The sequence below is a fragment of the Neopelma chrysocephalum genome, unplaced genomic scaffold (genome assembly GCF_003984885.1).
Source record: "Neopelma chrysocephalum unplaced genomic scaffold, ASM398488v2 Primary Assembly neopelma1_96942, whole genome shotgun sequence".
In the NCBI taxonomy this organism is placed as follows: domain Eukaryota; kingdom Metazoa; phylum Chordata; class Aves; order Passeriformes; family Pipridae; genus Neopelma; species Neopelma chrysocephalum.
Window position 1 is genome coordinate 822,554 of NW_020925585.1, and position 19,891 is coordinate 842,444.

Here is a 19,891-nt window from a genome sequence, read left to right on the forward strand (position 1 = left end):
CCAATCACTGTTTCTGCTTACTTGTCAGTTGTGGACAACTACATGCTTGCTTGTGATGCTAAGCTGCTGTCTGCCAGATGTTCTCAGTTTCAGTTGTTGTTGGGTTTTTTTCCCTCTCAGTAAATAGATCTATTCTGAGTTTCTAATTTTATTCTTTTATACCCTTCCAGAACTAGAAGTGGAAATGTTGGTTGGTATAATTTTTAAGGAAAAAATAAGGGATTGTGGTCATACATTTGGCCATACATTCTTTCAAATCCCTGTCAACATGTTGTACTAAATGTAACAGCTGTTCCTGGTGGGCCCAAGAGTCATCATGAGAGAAGAGTTTGTGTGTGGAGTTCAGGCTATCTCAACAGAGGTAGAGGAGTTAGGGGGTCTGGAAATGGTGATGATAGCTCAGTAGAGAGAGCTGAGTTCTTCTCTTTGTACAATAAGAGGCTCAGGCATACAGTTCATGTATCTTAAATTACAGTCCTTCTCAGTGGTCATCCCAAGTGATATGATTGTATCATTTCACTTGTGAAGGCTAGCTTCCGGAAATCAGAATTGGGTGTTAGTTAATAGTTATTAGAGATTGGAATTATCTGGTTTTGGCATGCTTTTCTGTCACCGCAAACAGAAAAGTAGTTGGTGTAGCAAAAATAAAGCTACAACAGAGTAAAAAGGTTAATTTCAAATTAGTCAATAAGTAAGTGTATCTCTGTTGTTCCCTTCTGATTTATCACCGAGATTCTCTCTGTCTAGCTAACTACATGATCTGGATAAAGTTATGAGTGACTACATGTTTAGTGAAGATTGAGTAGAATATGTAAAAAGAAAATAAAATATAGGCTCATCCTTGTTATCATTTCTATGGTTTTTTTTAGTTACATTTGAAGTTTTGAGGTCATTGCCCCAGTTTTTCATTCAGTTAAGGCTGATTTTTTCCTTCATTCAGCTTCTTCATATGCTTGAAAAAGAGGCACTAACTAAACTGTTTCTGTCAGCTGCAAACATTTCCTGTTATCCAGCTCTGATTTTTCCTACTGTTGTCACCCATGTCCATGTATTCTGGTGTTTTTCCAGACAACAAGGCTGCTTTTTGGCTCCTTCATTTCCTTTCCATGTGTCCTTAATTAACACTGACACCCACAGAAGTAGCTTGAATCCTCTAGGCAGAACACTGAAAATATTGGGCTTTGAGAGTCACATGTAACAGAGCAGGGAAGTCTGAATAGTTGTCTCGAGAGTAGACTCCTGGATAGAAAGTAACAGAAGTTCAAGTGAAAAGTTTTTCTGTTTGTTTTAGTAATTTATAGCATGGAGTCAAAACCAAGAGATAGATTTAAACTTTAGTGGTAGAACATTTGTGGTCTGGTTTCCAACTGTAGTAGCAAGTCATTGTGGCCAACTGACATCCAAAAAGTTAAAAATACTACTGCAATATTTTTGCATGTGGTAAAGAAGGAACACTCATTTAAAAATTAATCTTACCATCTGTGATATTTCAACATGGAGGGCGTCAGTTATAAATTTCTGTATATTCACTAAAGGTCTGTTTTTTTTCTTTTTCTCTCCTTTATTTTTAAAAATTTAGTAAATTACACAGGGCAGAAGCACTGTCTTTTCTAATCTGTGCTGTCTTTTAAATGCTTAATTTCAAGTTGCACAAATCGTAAAGGTCAGGATTGTTCCAATGAGTAGAAGACAATGAGGCATGGCTGTTCATCTGTCTGGAAAATGATTCTGGAAAAAATAACATTTGAGAAAGAAGATGATGCATGAGACAACATGCACAGTAGTCCTGGCAGAGTTCTGATTGCTACTGATTCTGGTTTTGGTAAAAATAGATAATTACAGTAGGTGATATTGGATCACAGAGCTCTTCAGAAAGACTAATTGCTAGGTTTCTGATTTGGAATATCAAAGAACTATATTTGGAATAAAAAGTTCAAGATATTTCTTGCATTTTTCTCTGGTTGCATTCAGAATGTTTCCATGTCTAGTGTGGTCTGGTTTCCTTTAACTGAATTGTCTTGTTTGATGCAAGAAGGCAAAAACTCAGTTAAGAAATAGTGAAGAAAACATAGCTGAGGAAACCATGCTGTCCATTTTAGAATCTAAAGAGTAATCTGTGTTTTCCAAGTGGTGAAGTTTTTTAAAATTTTCATCAATGTTAGTGTTCCCCATCCAGAAATTTGTGACTTTTATATGTCCCTAATGGCTTATAGATATTCAGCTGAATGACAATTAGTAAGGGAGCTGTGTTGATCTGTTTGTGTTCTTTCTGGCATATCAGTCAATGGTAATAAAAAAAAAAAAAGTGAGATCAGTTTCAAATCCTCTTAGCAACTACATAAAAAATAACAACTGTATTGATTTCTCTGAATATTGCCCTGGCAGAATGGTAGGAGCATAGTGGTACAGAGATAATGAAATGCATTTATCAATAGACTGTGTTGGGTGTACTTCTTTAGAAACCTGCAGTAAGATGCTGTCAGTAGGGGGTCTAGATGTAAACTTCCATAGCCTCTTTTGCAGATTCATGAAACTGCAGAAATCATGAAAATAGGAGGGAAAACAAATACTACAGAATACCTTTAGCAAAAGGTAGACATCTGTAAGGAAAAGCAAGATTAAAGTCCTCTTCATTAATCTAGCAAGTTCCTTAAAAGGATGTGAAGCATCGTCTGTCATACATATGTTCTAGATTTTATATAAGAGAGTTTGTGAGAAATATTTTCAAAGCCTGCTGGGATATAGTCAGGATTATGGCAATTTCCCATAAGAACATGTGTTTACCAGCTCCAGCTTCCTTTTGAAACACTGTTAAAGAATTGCTTTCGTGAAGAGGGTTGTTTTTTTTCTGTTTGAACAGGCAGAACAAACAGGATATCTTGGTCATAATGAGCAGCATAATGAAATGATAAGTACAGCCTAATAGCAGCTTGTTTATGTCGTGATTATGCAAACAATTATTTTGATAGGTATTTCTGTTTCTACATACCCTAAGAAGCCTTTAAACAGGATTTTCTCTTTTTTGTTCTTATCTCTGTTAAATTCTTCAATATATAAAAAGGACACTAAAATGAAAAATACCAACTTTTGAAAAAATTAATATAAAATGCAAAATTAGTCTTCATCTCTGCCTTGGGTTTAGTTTTCGATGTTGGGTATCTTACATTATTAGCATTATGAGATCCAGTGTTTGAAATTTTCTGTTATCACACACATTTACAAACTAGCAAAATAATAGATAATAAATGCTTAGAGGAAGAATTCATTGTTAATGTAATAACCACCATAAATAACAGTCCATAAATCTTTTCAAAGATCTGCTTGAAAGAATCCCATGAAAAGAAGAGTCTGCAAACACTTATTGATCATAGGATCATATAACAGCTTGGGTTGGAAGGGACCTTAAGGATCATGGGTCCTGATGGAATCCACCCCAGAATAATGAGGGAACTGGCAAAAACACTGGCCAAACTACTCTCAATTATGTACCAGCAGTCCTGGTTTACTGAGAATTAGTAAATGTAATGCCCATGTACAAGAAGAGTCAGAAGGATGATCCGAGGAACTACAGGCCTGTCAGCCTGACCTTGGTTCTGGGCAAGGTTATGGAAGAGATCATCCTGAGTGCCATTACATGGTACATGCAGGACAACCAGGGGATCAAGCCCAACCAACATGGATTTACGAAGGGAAGGTCTTGCTTGACTAACCTGATCTCCTTCTATGACAAAGTAACACAGTAGGTGAGGGGAAGGCTGTGGATATAGCCTGTCTAGACTTCAATAAAGCATTTGACACTATCTCCGACACCATCCTAGAAAAACTGGCTGCTCACCCTTGGATGGGTGGACTCTCTGATGGGTAAAAAACTGACTGAATGACTGGGCCCAGAGAGTTGTAGAGAATGGAGCTAAATCCAGTTAGTGGCCGGTCACCAGCAGCGTTCCCCAGGGCTCAGTTTTGGGGATGGTCCCGTTTAACATCTTCATTGATGATCTGAATGTGGGGATTGAGTGCACCCTCAGTAAATTTGCACTAGGTTGGGTAGGAGTGTTGATCTGCTTGAGGGCAGGAAGGTTCTACAGAGAGAAGTGGATCAATGGGCTAAGCACAACTGCATGAGGTTCAACGAGGTGAAGTGCTGGGTCCTGCCCTTGGGTCACAGCAACCCCATGCAGCACTACAGGCTTGGGGAGGAGTGGCTTGAGAGCTGCTCATCAGAAAGGGACTTGGGGGTGCTGGTTGACAGGCAGCTGGATATGAGTCAGCAGTGTACCTCTGAAAATTGATTTTTATTGATGGAAAATAATTTTTTAATTCAGTCTTTGCTGTTAAAATTTCTGCTTGTAAGTGCACTGTTTGCCTGAAGTATCGTTTTTGAAACCATTGGAACATTTCATTTGAGAAAATAAATTGTATTTCATGGGGATGATGCTGATCTTTTTTGTGAGAAGTGACCATTTCATACATGAATGATAAGAACGTCACACTTTAAGTAGCCTGCTTTATTTTGTGACTGTTTCTTATGCCTCTAGGTGGCTGGTTTTTAAATTCACAAGGGCAATTTCAAATGGACATTAGTATTTCTCTTCTAACAGAGATTTGAGAACTATTATTCTCTACATTGAGCAGAAACACTTTGTTATTTTAGAGTCATGATGTCACAAATGTGTTTAGTGGGAAGACTGAAAAAATTGATTTTGGGGACAAATGGTAACCAAGGATAATCATGATATTAGACACATATTCATAGAGCAGTTTAAAGGAAGAAGCAGAAGTTCATTACCATTTAAAGACCCTTTTTAAACAAGTGGAAGGAGCAGGCCTCATGCCAAAATAGGGTCAGTGGCTGGCAGGAAGTAGTACACCACAGTTTAGGTAAGTGGCATGAAAGCAGCGGTGGAAACAAGAACTACAGAATATTTTCCATGCTTGACTAGTTTAATGACCTTTAACAAAAAATGGCTAAGAATGAAGAGTGCATTGTTTCATTTAATCTCTCCTCACAGGTAGAATCTCTTTTTTTATCCAGAAAATTACTAAATAAGGAATGAGCTTATAGACATTAATGATTATAGCTACTCTATGGAGCCTGTGTGTGCATACAGCAGCATGTTAAAGTGGAGTGCTGCAGTGCACTCAGGAGAAGCTGTACTTCTGTGCGTGGTTAAAGCACTGCTTTTCCTGCTAGCATGAGTTGACAACGGGGTAAGTGGCAAAGCCAGGCAAGATTCCACTTCGTGCAAAAGCTAAGATGTTAGTAAATCCCACCACCTGCTTTTCTCACAGCTTGTCTGTGGATTGCATCCAAGGCAGCAGCTCTATGTTTCACTCCAAATGCAGACTGAGTGTCCAGTAAGGCTGCTGTCCTAGTCTGGCCTCTGTTGACAACAGATCACTACAGACAGTGACATTATAGAAGTAAGTTACGACAATGGAGCAGTGCGTATTCTTGCTCTGTGTTCTAGTGAGGTTTCTGCCTAGTTTTCCCCTCCTTTTATACATATATGTACATATGTAATTTACAAAGGCAGGTTGTTTGATCTGGTTTTGATCTGCATGTCGATGAGTCCTAAAGCATACAGAAAGATTTAGCTGTTATGAAAGAACTGGAACAGTTGCCATATAAGTTAGAGTGCTCTGAAGTAAGCATATTAATTTTGCATGACTGTGGATATTTCATATTAAGAACAAATAGCCTTGTAGTAGTTCAAAGGGAATAAAATCATAGATTAATCAAAGCCAGTGAAATTTTTTCAGCACATCAGTTGACTTCTTATTTGTTTTGATCCTGTCATTAAAGTTAAGCAGGCAGTGCATCAGCTTTTGTACAGTGCTTGAATCATGTGTGCTGTTTCAGTTTTGAAATAACAGCTATTAATTTCCAAATCCAAAGGTTTCTCCTTCAAGGCTAATTGAAACAAACAACTTTATTTTTCTAGACCTTATTCCAAAATGCTCAAGTCTGTATTTCTGGCTGAATGCTTGAAGTCCAGTTTTTTTTAATGCATGAATGTTGAAGGAAATATAAACCTAGAGGGTGGAAATGATGGTTTTACTATAAGAAATCTGTCGTGGTTTGCAGTAAGGAGATGTCTTTCAAATTGTGTTACAGTAAAAACAGTAAAAATGACTCTTCAGTTAGTCAGACCACTCAGTAGCCTGAATATTAGTTTCATTTTGTTATGTTGCTGTGTTCTTTTGCAAATGAAGGAGTAGAATCACTGTCTTTTAATATTAAATGTAGTGGTTAGTCATGTGACAACTAAATGGACTAGTATTTAGAAAAGCAAGAAGGAAATGCTTCCTAATTGCCAGATAGACACTCCTTGCCTTAAGATGGCTAACATCTTAGTCATGCGGATATTAATGGCAAAGTTGCTTGTACGTTAGTTACAGATGTCATCCTCAGAGTAACACTTGCCATAAAATATGTGTGCTAGAAAAACCCAACAAACCTAACAACTGCAAGGAACTGTGTCTTAATAAACACACTCTATCTTCACTCTGTGCCTGCTGACATGCATTTTACTTACATAGTATCAGTCTTTATTGTGATGAATTTTCCATTAAATTCATGGAAGTAGAAGATAGAGTAGGTGAACCATATACTATTACCTACTTCCATATGACTTGTTGGAAATCATAGAATCATGGAGTGGTTTGTGTTTGAAGGCACCTTTAAAGGTCAGCTAGTTCAGCTCCCGTGCAATGAGCAGGGAAAACAATTAGATCAGATTGCTCAGAGCCCGGTCCAGCCTGATCTTAAATGTTTTGAGGGATAGGGCATCTACCACCTCTTCATCAGCCTGTTCCAGTGTTTTACCACCCACACTGTAAAAAATTTATTCCTTATATCTAGCCTAAACTAGCCTCTTTAAGTTTATAACTATTAACCCTTGTTCTACCACTACAGGACCTACTAGAAAGTCTGTCCCACCTTTCTTGTAAGCCCTCTCTGACGTATTGAAAAGCTGCAATAAGGCCTCTCTGGACCCTTTTCTTCTGCAGTCTGAACAACCCTGACTCACTCAACCTTTCCTTACAAGAGAGGTCTTCCATCCCTCTGGTTGTTTTTGTGACCCTCCCACAGACCCACTCCAGCAGGTCCATGTCTTTCCTGTGCTGAGGACTCCAGAGCTGGACACAGTAGTACAGATGGGGTCTTATCAAAGGGGAGCAGAGGGGCAGAATCATTTCCTTCACCCTGCTGGCCACACTGCTTTTGATGCAGCCCAGGATATGACTGGCTTTCTGGGCTGTGAGCACACGTTATCTGCACGTCTCCCCTAGGACTCCATAGGAATCGTAGAATCATAGAATATCCTGAGTTGGAAGGGAAACACAAGAATCATCAAAGTCCAACTCGTGGCCCTGCACAGGACAGCCCCAAGAATCACACCACGTGTCTGAGAGTGTTGCCCAAGCGCTTCTTTAGCTCTGTCAGGCTTGGTGCCATGACCGCTTCCCTGGGGAGCCTGTTCCAATTCCCAACCACCAAAAGAATCTTTTTCTAGTATCCAACCTAAACCTATCCTGGCACAGCTTTATGCAGTTCCCTCGGGTCCTGTCACTGGTCACCACAGAGAAGAGATCAGTACCTCCCCCTCCTCTTCCCCTTACAAGGAAATTGTAGACTGCAATGAGATGAGATCTCCCCTCAGTCTCCTCTTCTCCAGGCTGAACAGACCAGGTGACCACAACCACTCTCATATGGCTTCCCCTCAAGGCCCTTCACCATCTTCATTGCCCTCCTTTGGACACTCTCTAATACCTTTAGATCCTTCTTATACTGTGGCACCCAAAACTGGACAGAGGACTTGAGGTGAGGCTCCACCAGTACAGAGTGGGACAATCACCTCCTTTATATGCAAATGATATGGATAAATATGTGTTCTTGAAGTCCAGGTATATGACTAGGAGAAGGTCGATTATGCTTGGCTGGGAACAAATACATTTGTTCTTATCTTGTGCTTTGCTGAATTCTGTCTTCTTGTCCTGTCAGTGTAGCTTGTGCATCGATGGTTCTTGAGTGGTGATTAAAAGCAATGCTTTTATTTTTACTTGCTTTAGAGGTATCACACTATTATGAATTGCTGTTGTGAACTTTTAAACTTGGGAATATTGCTGAATAAGTGCGATAAGGGATTAGGTAATCCTGGTCACAGAATTCATTCCTTCACTGAAATAAATCACTTAACTTTTCAGCCTCACTGTAACTTTTTTTTTTACAATAAATTATTATTTAAAATTCATCTTAACTCTTTAATATCTCCTACTGCTCCTATTGAGCCTTCCCTTTTTATTTTTATATTTGAAATTTGACTGGATAGGTAATTTTAAGGACAAGTGAAGAAAAAAATTATATCATGTAACCAGAGAAAAACACTTTGGGAGCCCTAGAAGTAACAAAAGTTGGTTGCACAATGCACTTCAGAGTGCATTATCTTTTCACAAACCCATATATGACTTAAAAATGTCAACATAGTCTGTGTTATATTGCCATTTTATTTGAACATGTGAAGTTGAAGTACTAGGCTTGGAAAGCAAATAAACCTCCATTTGAGCTTCATTGTTGCTCTTTGTAGTCTCAAAGTCATATACTTGAAAATTTATGGATTATATCCCCTTTAGAAATAATAAAAATAATATAAATATCAATGAGAAGCTGGGGTCTTCTAAGAGTGCATGTATGTATAGTGTTAAATTTAATGTATTACTCATAACTAGATGACCACTGTAGGTGTCTTTCAACTGAACTGTTCTATTCTGTTCTAGTGGAACTGCATGCTTTCTATGTTTTTGATGCTTTCTCCTTGACTTCTGCATTTACCACCTGCAAAGGCACCATTTGTATTTAGCAAATAAAGATTTTCAGTTGTCCTGGGGATCTGCTACAAAGCTTCAAATGTGACCTCTTCCAGAGCCCACTGCAGTGTATTTGTATCAAGTTTGTTGTTTAATTGAATCACTCTTGCACCACAAAGCTCTGTTAATAAACAAGGACACCAGCTATATGAAAAGCCAGGCAAATGTAGAGTGACCACACAATACCTGTCTAAAAGAACACATAGTCTTTAGTACAAGACAACACACAGCCAGGCACCAGGAGGCGTAAGAAGCAGTGAGAGATATGATAGCTGCAGAGATGGTAGTGCTAGCCCAGACTAACTCTGTTAGGACCCTACTTGCTTTCATTCAACAGTCCCATTCTCACATCCCCAAATCATGGCAGACCTCCTGAACATACTGTAGTGCTTTCCTCAGACTGTGTATTAAATAAGGTTGGAAGACTAAATTAGTTTTTGGTAGAACTTCACTGTTACAGCATAATTTGAGGATGGAGGAACTGAATTCAGTTTTAGATATTTCCTAGTGCTGACAAGATGACGTGCCTTCCTCATCTGTAGATTTTAGTTGGGTGCTGGGCTTTTCATCGCATGCTAGATAGATTTAACATAATGTAACATTACACTCTTCTATTTGTTTGAAAGTGAAGAAATTTGGGCTTATGATCTTGGTATTTCCTAATGTTAGGGAATAAAATTCAAATGCTTACCAGATTTCAAGCATTAGTTGAAACACATACTGTGTGCTTAAATTAAAGATGTAAAGTCTTTCCTTTCTGCCCACAGTCTTGTTCATCTTGAGCTGCTATAACTCCTGATGCTTAGGAAAGGGCCGTATGTTTATTTTGTTGTCTTAGACCTATAATTGAAAATTGTAACTTTATCCCCTCATTAAAAAGCAACTGTCTTGGCATGCTGGCATTTAAAGCCTAAATCTTTAATATTAACTGTTTGTAAGAAAACAGCCTTTTGCTGCAAATACTTAGAAGTATTTTACATCTGATTCACTTTATATTTGATTGAAACTTTAAGTAAATCCCCAAATATATTGTTATAGTAGTTCTGAGATGTGGCAAATAAAATCCCATGTGACATTTAGCAGGATTTCTTTGAGTTACAACTGAAATAAACATTTAATTGACAGCAGATCTTTTATTGTTACTTGTTCTTGTTATTTATGTATCCGTAAATAATTAAAGTTATGCTTTCTCAATTACTTGTTTTGTTTTGGCTCAATAAAGGACATTTTCCCTGTGCTCCCTCTTTGATTTAGTCTTTCACATGCTACACTGAGACTGTTTTTGTCTGAGGTCCTGGATCAGTTTCCTTTTGAAACTACTGAATTCACTACAGCCTTTTTGCAAAGGAGTCACTGAAGATCAGTTATGCTTTTTTGTTTCACAGTTTTGCATTTAGCAGTCAGAACAAGAAACTAAACATGATATTTGCTTATATCCTGTCACATCAGTTTCTTCATTCACTCAGTTAATTGCCAGACAGCAAATGCTCACCTGTAGTGGCCTTGTTCTTGCCTGATGTGCACTAGTATGGGTTAGCTCATTGCAGCTGAACTGACTTTTAAAACATTCCTGCTGTTCCCACATTCTTCATCCTCAAAAGGCACATCGGCCCCTAGGGTTTCCTGATGGTGTGACTGTTTGTTTGAGACACGGTGGATAGAAAAATCCAAGGCTTGATTCACCTTAAAAATTAAATCTGTGAACAATTTTAAGTGTTTCATATGCAGGTAATCAATCCAGAGTGAAGTGTTAGTGTTTGCAGAGCTTGATGATTTGGTTCCCTGCGTCTAATACTTCACTGCTACTATTAGTAATATTAATATTATACTGGAAATGTTTTTTTGGTCCCTTTTTTCCTCATTCACCTGATTTTGTTGCGTTTGTTAGCAACAGGATTTGAGCTCAGATGTCTAGTTCTAGCTGAGAAGGACAACAGCAGAGGAAATCTGTGTTGCTCATGTTTGAAAAGGGAAGGATGAATTTGGTTTTGGATTCTGTTTATTATCTGTTGCAATGCAACATATGCAATATGTTACTGTACTGATACTATTATTACTATGTTTCTGTGTGGTAATTGTTAGCTTGATGATTTCTCCCAGTGAACTGCTTCACAAAACTATAAAAAGCCAATTTTTCTTGATTACATATGGGTTATGTTTGTGTGGTTTTCTTCTTTTAGGTGTGAATTCTGAAAGCAGACCAGATTTCTTTTGCATGTAAAAAACATACATGTGTATGCATGTGTCTCTCTGCAAGTCAAATTGCCAGAAAAGGAAATGCCCTTTTTTGGGTTAAAATTTTGTGGAATATTAAATTACTAGCTTCCAAAACGCAGTTAGGAAAATTTTTAGGTTAAATGTCAAACATTTCCGCTGACAGGCTATATTGCTTTGATGTTGGTACTGGAAAGACATTATTCATCTCATGTCCTCCATTACAGGCAGTTGCAATTTTGGTGGCAATTATTTTTACCTTGAATTTGACCAGTTGTGCTTATGATCTTGTGAATGTTATTCAGATTGTTTATGCTTCTGGTAATGTGCTGGACTCAGCCATTGCAAAGCTTTCAAAATAGTCACAACTCTGTGACTATCCTTACCATATGGTTTGCATTATACATGTTGTAGTTCTACTGCATTAAATTGTATCAAAAAAGTACATCTTTTGACTAAAACTCCAAGTATAGTCATGGGAAATCTTATTAGTTGTAGTATGTGACTTCAGTTGCTGTCCAATTGTACCTTATCACAAAATAATTTAAATCTTGTAGCGAACAGAATACATTAATCTCTTGCCCTTTCTTTTTGTATAACTGAACAGTATCTTCAGAAATGTGTTTGTTTTGGTTACCAACTTTCTCTTTGGCCTTTAGATGTTTCATAGTCTTTATCTTTTTAAAAAGACAGAAGGTAACATTTTGGAGAAGTAACTATGCAAGACTGTGGATTAACTTAAAGGGTTGTGTACATCACTAGGTAAAATGCAGTCCTTTTGTCAGCTGTACATGGATACAGCAATTTTTTTTGCCTCAATAGCTTCTTGAAATTTAGAGAAGTCTGAAGGGTTAAGAATTTTTTGTCGTAAAATCTTGAGATATGTGGTAATCAGGAACAGTAGTCCTTTTACTAAAGCTATGAAGTTTTTTTTACTGGAGTTTTTATTAACTGAATAAATCAGTTTTAATTGAAAAATAAAAATACTGTGTCACTTCTTGATTATTGCTTGCATGGCATGTTTAGAGCAGCTTTATATATCTCTTCCATTGATTTTTAAATATAGTGGATGGGCGTTTTTGTAATCCATTTAATTCCAGTGAAAAACTGAAACTTATTGAAGCATTAGTTTGTTTTCAGACTATTTGTATGTTATGTGGTCCATAGATGTTTTTAACCTTTAAACTTTTATATTTTAATGTTCATTCCTACTTCATGCATTTATCACCTTATGTTAATGATCATCATCATGGCTAGGCTTCGCGAACGAAGATTTGGGAAGGGCTCTACCCACGTTTCTTGCAAGCGCGTTGGTGGCTAAAAAGGCCAATACGAGACAGGCATGTCCGGTTGCAAAAGGCACAGCAGAAAGACTCCTTAGATGGTATATTCTGCAAGGCTCGATTCTTTCTGCGTTGTCTTTTCTCCTCAGGAGTGATCCTGCGTGCTTTCTCAAAAGCATCAGCAGCGTTATAAATGGTGTGTCTCCAGGCCTCCTGATTGGAGGCCAGAGTAGACCAGATGTAATGATAGAATCTTTTAATTTGTGTAGGACAGTACATATAGAGTCCTAGAATCATGGAATATTCTAATTTGGAAAGGGCCTACAAGGATCATCGAATCCAACTCCTGCCTCCTGCCTCAACAGGACAGTTGGTTAGAGCATGGTGCTAATAACACTAAAGTTGTGGGTTTGATCCCTGTATGGGCCATTCACTTAAGAGTTGGACTTAGTGATCGTTGTGGGCCCCTTCCAATTCAGAGTATTCTCTGAAATCTGTGAAATCACACCATGTGCCTGAGGACATTGTCCAAATGCTTCTTGAACTCTGTCGGGCTCCCTGGGGAGCCTGTTCCAGTGCCCGACCACCCTCTGGTTGTTGGCATATATAGTCAGCATTGTCAAATACATTTGACATATACAGTCAGCATTTGTCTTGCTAAAACTGACTTAATAATTTGGTTTGAACTGGTATCAATAGTCATGGTGATAAACTGACAGCTAGTCTCTACCTCTGTGAAGAAGGGTCACAAGCCCTGCCTGCAAACTGCTCCCACATAGGCTCCTTGCTCCACAGGTTCACAAGTGCTGCCAGGAGCCTGCTCCAGCATGAACTTTCCACACAGTCATAGCCTCCTTTGGGCATCCAACTGGTCCTCCATGGGCTGCAGATGGATCTCTGCTCCACCGTGGACCTCCATGGTCTTCAGGGGGACATCCTGCCTCACCATGGTCTTCACCACAGGCTGCAAGGGAATCTCTGCTCCAGCAGCTGTAGCACCTCCTCCCACTCCTTCACTGACCTTGGTTTCTGCAGAGCTGTTGCTCTTCGTATATTCTCACTCTCCAGGCTGCTCTTGCACAGTAACTTTTTCCCCTTCCTAAATCTGTTTTTTTTTTCTTTTAATTCTTTTTCATAGTGTGGTTTGACTCCAACCGGCAACTAAGCACCACATAGCCACTTGCTCACTCACCCCGGAAGAGTAAAAGTGAGAAAACTCATGGATTGGATCAAGACAGTTTAGAAGGGAAAGCAAAAGCTGTGCATGCAAGCAAAGCAAAACAAGGAATTAATTCACAATTCCCATCAGCAGGCAGGTGTTTGGCCATCTCCAGGATAGCAGGGCCTCATCATGCTTAATGCTGACTTGGGAAGACAAACACCATCACTTCAAACATCTCCCCCTTCCTCCTTCTTCCCTCCAGCTTTATATGGTGAGCATGATGCCATGTGGTCTGGAATATCCCACTGGGTCAGTTGGAGTCACCTGTCTCAGCTGTCCCAACTCCTTGTTCATCTCCAGCCTGCTCACAGGTGGAGTGGGGTGAGGAGCAGAAAAGGCCTTGTTTCTGCATAAGCCCTGCTCAGCAGTAATGAAAGCACCCCTGAATTATCAATAATGTTTTCAGCACAAATCCAAAACCCACCACCATACTAGCTACTGTGAAGAAGATTAACTCCATGCCAGCCAGAACCAGTAAATTCATTTAATGAGAAAATGATGCTGATAGTGCTTTATCTTCAGTAACTTGGTGAGAAACAAAATTTGCTTTTCCATCTATTAAAGCTGTAGGTGCCTCTTGGTTCACTTTCTAATAACTTCTCAAGAACAGGTGTCTTAAGGCCAGCTTTGTGCTTGGATAGTCTGTTATTAGGGAGATTAATGACTGAGGTTTGTTTGCCAATGACACCTGCAAAAAAGCATTTTTTTCAGACCCTTTATCCTAGGAAATTCTTAAATGCATATGAATGTTTCACACAGTGATTTTATTTAGACCGACACAGCTGACTTCATTACTCATTGACATATTTCTTGGCAGTTGTCATATGAATAAACTGGGCTTGTGTTATTTTTTTCCTTCAGGCATTTCCTTTTGTTGTGTACGAGTACTAGAAGGGTTTTATTTTCTTTCCTAATAATACTTAACAGTTATGTAATGCCTCATAGTATTTAAAAATGCATTACATTTTCCTTGTTCAGCTTCCTTTAAAATAGCTTCCTTTTCTACTTTTACTTCTGTTGCACTTGTGTGTAGTGATAACACACACCTTCATTCTAGTTAGAATTAAGAATGAGGGGTTATTGTTTTTGATGTTCTGATTGTTTAAGCTACACTTTATTCAAATCTACATAATGACTTTTGCTTTGCAAGAGGATTTTCTCTTCTTTTTCTCTTGCTGTGAGAAAATGGTTAAGCCCCCTGATAATATGTACACACTGATATAATTCTGGCTTTACCTTCATTACTGTTTTGTGCTTTGTGCACTCGCAGGCTGAGTGGTGGTACACCATTCATCTGTAAAGCTCTGGCTGGGCTGGGTGCTACTCAACTTGTAAGCAGAGAAAAAGTGTGATAGGATTTTGTTTTCTGTGCACAACAGGATTCTCTCTTCTTTTCTGCCATCTTGGGGAGAGGAAAATTGTAGTAACAGAAGTTGCATTCTTAAGAGAAGATGCATCTTTAACACAGGTACGATTGCAAGGTTACGAGGGTTTTCAACAGCTTAGATCTTTACACCTGTATTGAGCTTCTGGAGGGACTGAATGATGCTGAATCAAGCATTTTTGACTTCCATTTTAAGTACTGCTTAGCCATTCACCCTAAAGATTGAAATGTCTGCTTCATGATATGCAGAGTAGATGTGGCAAATCATATTTAGCTTTTAGGATTAGGTTATGATAGAGTTTAGTATTCAAGTTAAATGTTTTCAGTAATCTGCTGATAGCAAGTATAGCATACTGCTATGTATGCCAACTGTATGAACCATTTCTATGTGGTTTTGACTCTTTATTTAAAGACAATCCATTTCTTTTGTCTTAATTAGGTCTTTACTTATGTGCTGACTCACCCAAAATGTCCATAGAAGAATAATGGAAGCTCCTGAATACCTTGATTTGGATGAAATAGATTTTAGTGATGACATATCGGTAAGTACGAATTCTGTTTTATTTGTTCACGTTGAGACAATCTGAGATGTCTTAGTCCTGGTATAACAAACAAGACTTGTTAGAAGCCACACTTTTTACTGCATATATAGGAATGTTTAAATAGGTTGAATCTAGAATAAAATAAGATGTTTTGTAAAGGAAATCTGTGATAAGCTGGGAAAGAAAAACTTGATTCCTCTCCTTCAGGTAATAAAAACTACTTGCAAATCATATTAATAAATTAGTTTTATTTCTGGGTTGCTTGTCTCCATTTTTGTCCTGAATGATTTGTGTGCTGTAGTGCTAGCCTTAGACATGAAAATTGTAAGTTTACCTTTTTTAATTAAATGTATTTCAGTTGTCAAAAAACTTCTGCTTCTCTCACTTCTGCCCTTTCCACCAGTAGCCATCTCCAAATACCGCAGGATTTTATCAGTTGGTTTGATGTAGCTACCTGGGACTTGGTAGAGTACAGGAAGAGATAGAAAGACTTCCAGGGATTTGTAGACAGCACTCATCCTTAGTATCACAACTAAAACAACTACGGGCATAATGGCAAGCGAAAGTATTGTTCATGTACGTTGTTAGTGTTCTTGCAGGCAGCACTGATACATTATAGTTGTCTATTACTCATAACACTACTCCTACTGCCAGTGTTTCTGCTTTTTGTGCAATAGAATTATTCTGTGTTTAATGTCTGATAAACAATGGACTTGAGTACATAAATCAAGTCTCCTATAGGAGAATTTATTAATACAATTTTCAGAGGAAAGTATGCCACTGTCTCCGTCCACATTTCATAGTTTTATTGTTTAATTTTTTTTTTTTTACAAAGGGCCTGGTTTTCCCTTTAGCATTTGGACTCTTGATTCATTTTAAAACATTCCAGATGCTTTATTCACAGACAGATTCCTTTTGAAGAGGATTTTTTTTTGTACCTATTGTACTATTAAATTTTTATTAAAGCAGAATATGGCAAATGCCCAAAATATTACAAGACAATGAACCAATCTTGAGTGAATACCTTATTATGGGCAACTTTCTTTTTATTGCTAGATTATGTCCTGGTATCTGTTTCTATACTCAGTTTTGTAAAACTGTAAAACATAATAGATGTAACCTCTCCATGCCTCTCCCATTGTGGCTGTTGCTGCATACTGGTGGGTTAGGTTACTCACTTTTCTGCTGAACAACTCAGGCTGCCTGCTTTAATAGCCTGTTCTTTCATTGGATGCTGAACATTAAATAAAAAACCAGCACAAATTATTGAGGTAGCAATTTTACTCCCTGCTTTAGCAGTTAAGAGGACAAAGGATTTGTTGTCAGAATCCAGATTAAGAAGAGAATTCATGGTTATTGTAGTGGTCTACTCATGTTTTACCGTATACCACTTAGAGATGCCTAACCCTCACATTTTATCATTAGCCTGTTCTGGTGAGAGCAGCTGAACAGCATCAGTATTAGCCAATTATAGTTCTTGTTAGCCCTCTGGTTCTAATCCAGTGCAGAGGAGTAACTGAAAATAATGGCAGCAAGAAGTCTGTTAAAATGATGCTCTTACAAATGTATCTGAGTTAGAAAGCTACTGTGTATAGTCCAGACCTTTGTAGTCCATTTCATCAAAAATGATCAAAATTAAATAGACAAAAAAAAATAGATAGGAAGACAGGAAATTTTTTTAAAAGGCAAATAGATATATAAGTTGATTTGGAGTTTGTTTGGTTGGTTGATTGGTTTGGTTTGGTTTGGTTTACTTTATTTTGGGTTTTTTATGTTGCTTTTGTACATGGAAAAAAAAGGAAACTATTTTTTTCCAAGATCACAGAATCATAAAATGGTTTTGGTTAGAAGGGACCTTCAAAAGTCATTCATTTCCACTCCCCCTGTAATACGAAGGGGCACCTTCCACTAAGTCAGGTTGCTCAAAGCCTCATTGTAATAGGTTGACCTTGACTGGTCACCAGGGGCCCACCAAGCCACTCTGTCACTCCCCCTTCATTAACAAGATGGGGACAAAAATATGACAAAAAACTTGTGCTTCAAGGAGAGGGACATCACTCACCAATCACCATCGTGGGCAAAAAAGGCTCATCTTGGGGATATTAATTTAATTTATCAAATAGCATAGGATAATGAGAAACAAGGGTAAATCTAAAAACACCTTTTCTCCACCCCTCCCTTCTTCACAGTCTCAGCTTCACTCCTGAGTGCTCTACGTTGCCACCTCAATAAGTTCAGGAGGATAAGGGGGGATGAAGTTTGCATTTGATTCATCACATGCTGTCTCTGCCATTCCTTCCTTCTCATGCCCTTTGCCTGCAGCAGCATGGAGTCCCACCCACTGAAGACAGTCGTCTGTGAACTTCTTCAGTGTGAGTCCTTCCCAGAGGCCACAGTTCTTTATGGACTGCACCAATGTGCATCCTTTCTATGAGGTACAGGCCTTCAGGAACAGACTGCTCCAGTGTGGGTCTCAGACAGTCACAGTTCCTGCCAGAAAACCTACTCCTCTGTGGTCTCCTCTCCACAGGCCTTAGTTCCTGCCAGGAGCCTATTCCAGCACTGTCTCCCCACGGGATGCAGGTTTCTTCAGGGCACATCCACCTACTTCAAAGTGAGGTCCTCTACGTGCTGCAGACTAGGTATCTGCTCCACCATAGTCTTCTCTCTGGACTGTAGGAGAATCTCTGCTCCAGCACCTGGAGCACTTCTTCTTCACTGATCTTGGTGTCTGCAGAGCTGTTTCTCTCAGATTTTCTTACTCCTTTCTCCCAGGTGTTATTTTGCAGTGTTTTTCACCCTTTCATAAATCTGTTATCCCAGAGCTGCTACCAACATCTGTGATGGGATCAGCCTTTGCCAGCAGCCAGTCCATAATGGAGCCAGTTGCTTCTGACCTACATGGGGGCAGGTCCTCCTGTTAGTTTGCCACATAAACCAAACACAATCGTGAATAATGGGCATCTACAACTTCTCTGGGCAACCTGTTGCAGTGTCTCACTACCCTAATTGTAAAAAGTGTCTTTTGATACATCCAATCTAAATTGATGTTCTTTCATTTGCCCCTTGTCCTCTCACTACAGGCCCTGGCAAACAGTCTTTCTCTATTTTTCTTATAAGGCTCCTTTATGTATTGAAAGGCCATAAGAAGGTCTCCCTGCAGACTTCCGTTCTCTAGGATGAAGAACCCCAACTCTCTCAGCTTTACTTCACAACGGAGGTGTCCCAGGCCTCTGGCTCTTTTTGTGGTCACCTTCTTGACCCACCAAAGAGGTCCATGTCTTTTTTGTCCCAGGGGCCCCTGAACCTGAGGAAGTACTCCAGATGGACTCTGCCAAGAATGAAGTCAAGGGGAAAGATCACCTCCCTCACTGTGCTGCACATACTTTTTGTGCAGCCCAGGATATGATTGGCTTTCTGGTCTGCAAGTGAACATTGCCAGTTTAAGTAAAATTTTTCATCCATCAATATATCCAGGTCCTTCTCTGCAGGACTGCTGTCAATACCCAAGTCTATATGGACACTGGGCGTTACCCTGACACACGTGCAGGATCTTGACCTTATTGAACCTCGTGGACCCACACCTCAAGCCTTCCCAAGGTCCCTCTGTATGGCTTCCTTCCTTCCAGCAAATCAAAAGCACCACTCAGCTTCGTGTCCTGTGGAGAATTCCTAAGCGTGCACTCCATGCCTTCATCTATGTCATTGATAAAGATATTAACTGGCATTGGTTGCAGTGTGCATCCTTGGGGGACACCACTCATTATTGATTTTCACTTGGATATTGAGCTGTTGATTGTAACTTGTTGGACGTGGCCCGTTTTTTGTCCAGCTATCCATCAGACCAAATCTCTCCAAAGTAGCAGCAAGGATGTTGTGTTTGGAGGTGGTGTGCCAAAGGCCTTACAGTTCAGGTTCGGGTAGATGACATCTGTAGCTCTTGTCACTTCATTTTAGAAGGCTGCTGTATTGGTCAGACAGAGTTTACCCTTTTTGAAACTATGCTGGCTGTCTCTAATTGCCTCTCTGTCATCCACACATTTCAGCACAACTTCCAGGAGGATCTGTTTCATGGTCTTACTGGGTGCTGAGGTATGACTGACCTGTTTGTAGTTCCCAGGGCCCTTCTTTTTATCCCTGTTAAAAATTAATGTGCTATTCACTTTTATCCAGTCACTGGAGACTGACTGCTATGACTTTTAAAATAGGATTGAGAGTGGCTTAACAGCTACATCTACCAAGTCCGTGAAAGCTCTGGAGTCCACATATGATGCTTATTTTACAAACTAAGATGGTTCCATTCCAGATCCAAATAGTATAGTGTATTTGACTGTAGTTTAGACAGCAGAATAGGTTTCTGGGGCTCTTGTTTACAATA

The 19,891-nt window shown here is 39.1% G+C and overlaps 1 protein-coding gene across 3 annotated transcripts in view; it reads left to right on the forward strand.

Moving 5' to 3' along the window:
* The window catches only part of SNCAIP (synuclein alpha interacting protein), a 92,212-nt gene that overhangs the window by 21,562 nt on the left and 50,759 nt on the right, over positions 1–19,891 (forward strand). For all 3 annotated transcript variants that reach the window (XM_027670904.1, XM_027670906.1, XM_027670905.1), the window contains exon 2: positions 15,411–15,513. In XM_027670904.1, the coding sequence (XP_027526705.1) occupies positions 15,457–15,513 (57 nt within the window). In that variant the 5' untranslated portion in view covers positions 15,411–15,456. The remainder of the gene's footprint in view (positions 1–15,410; positions 15,514–19,891) is intronic.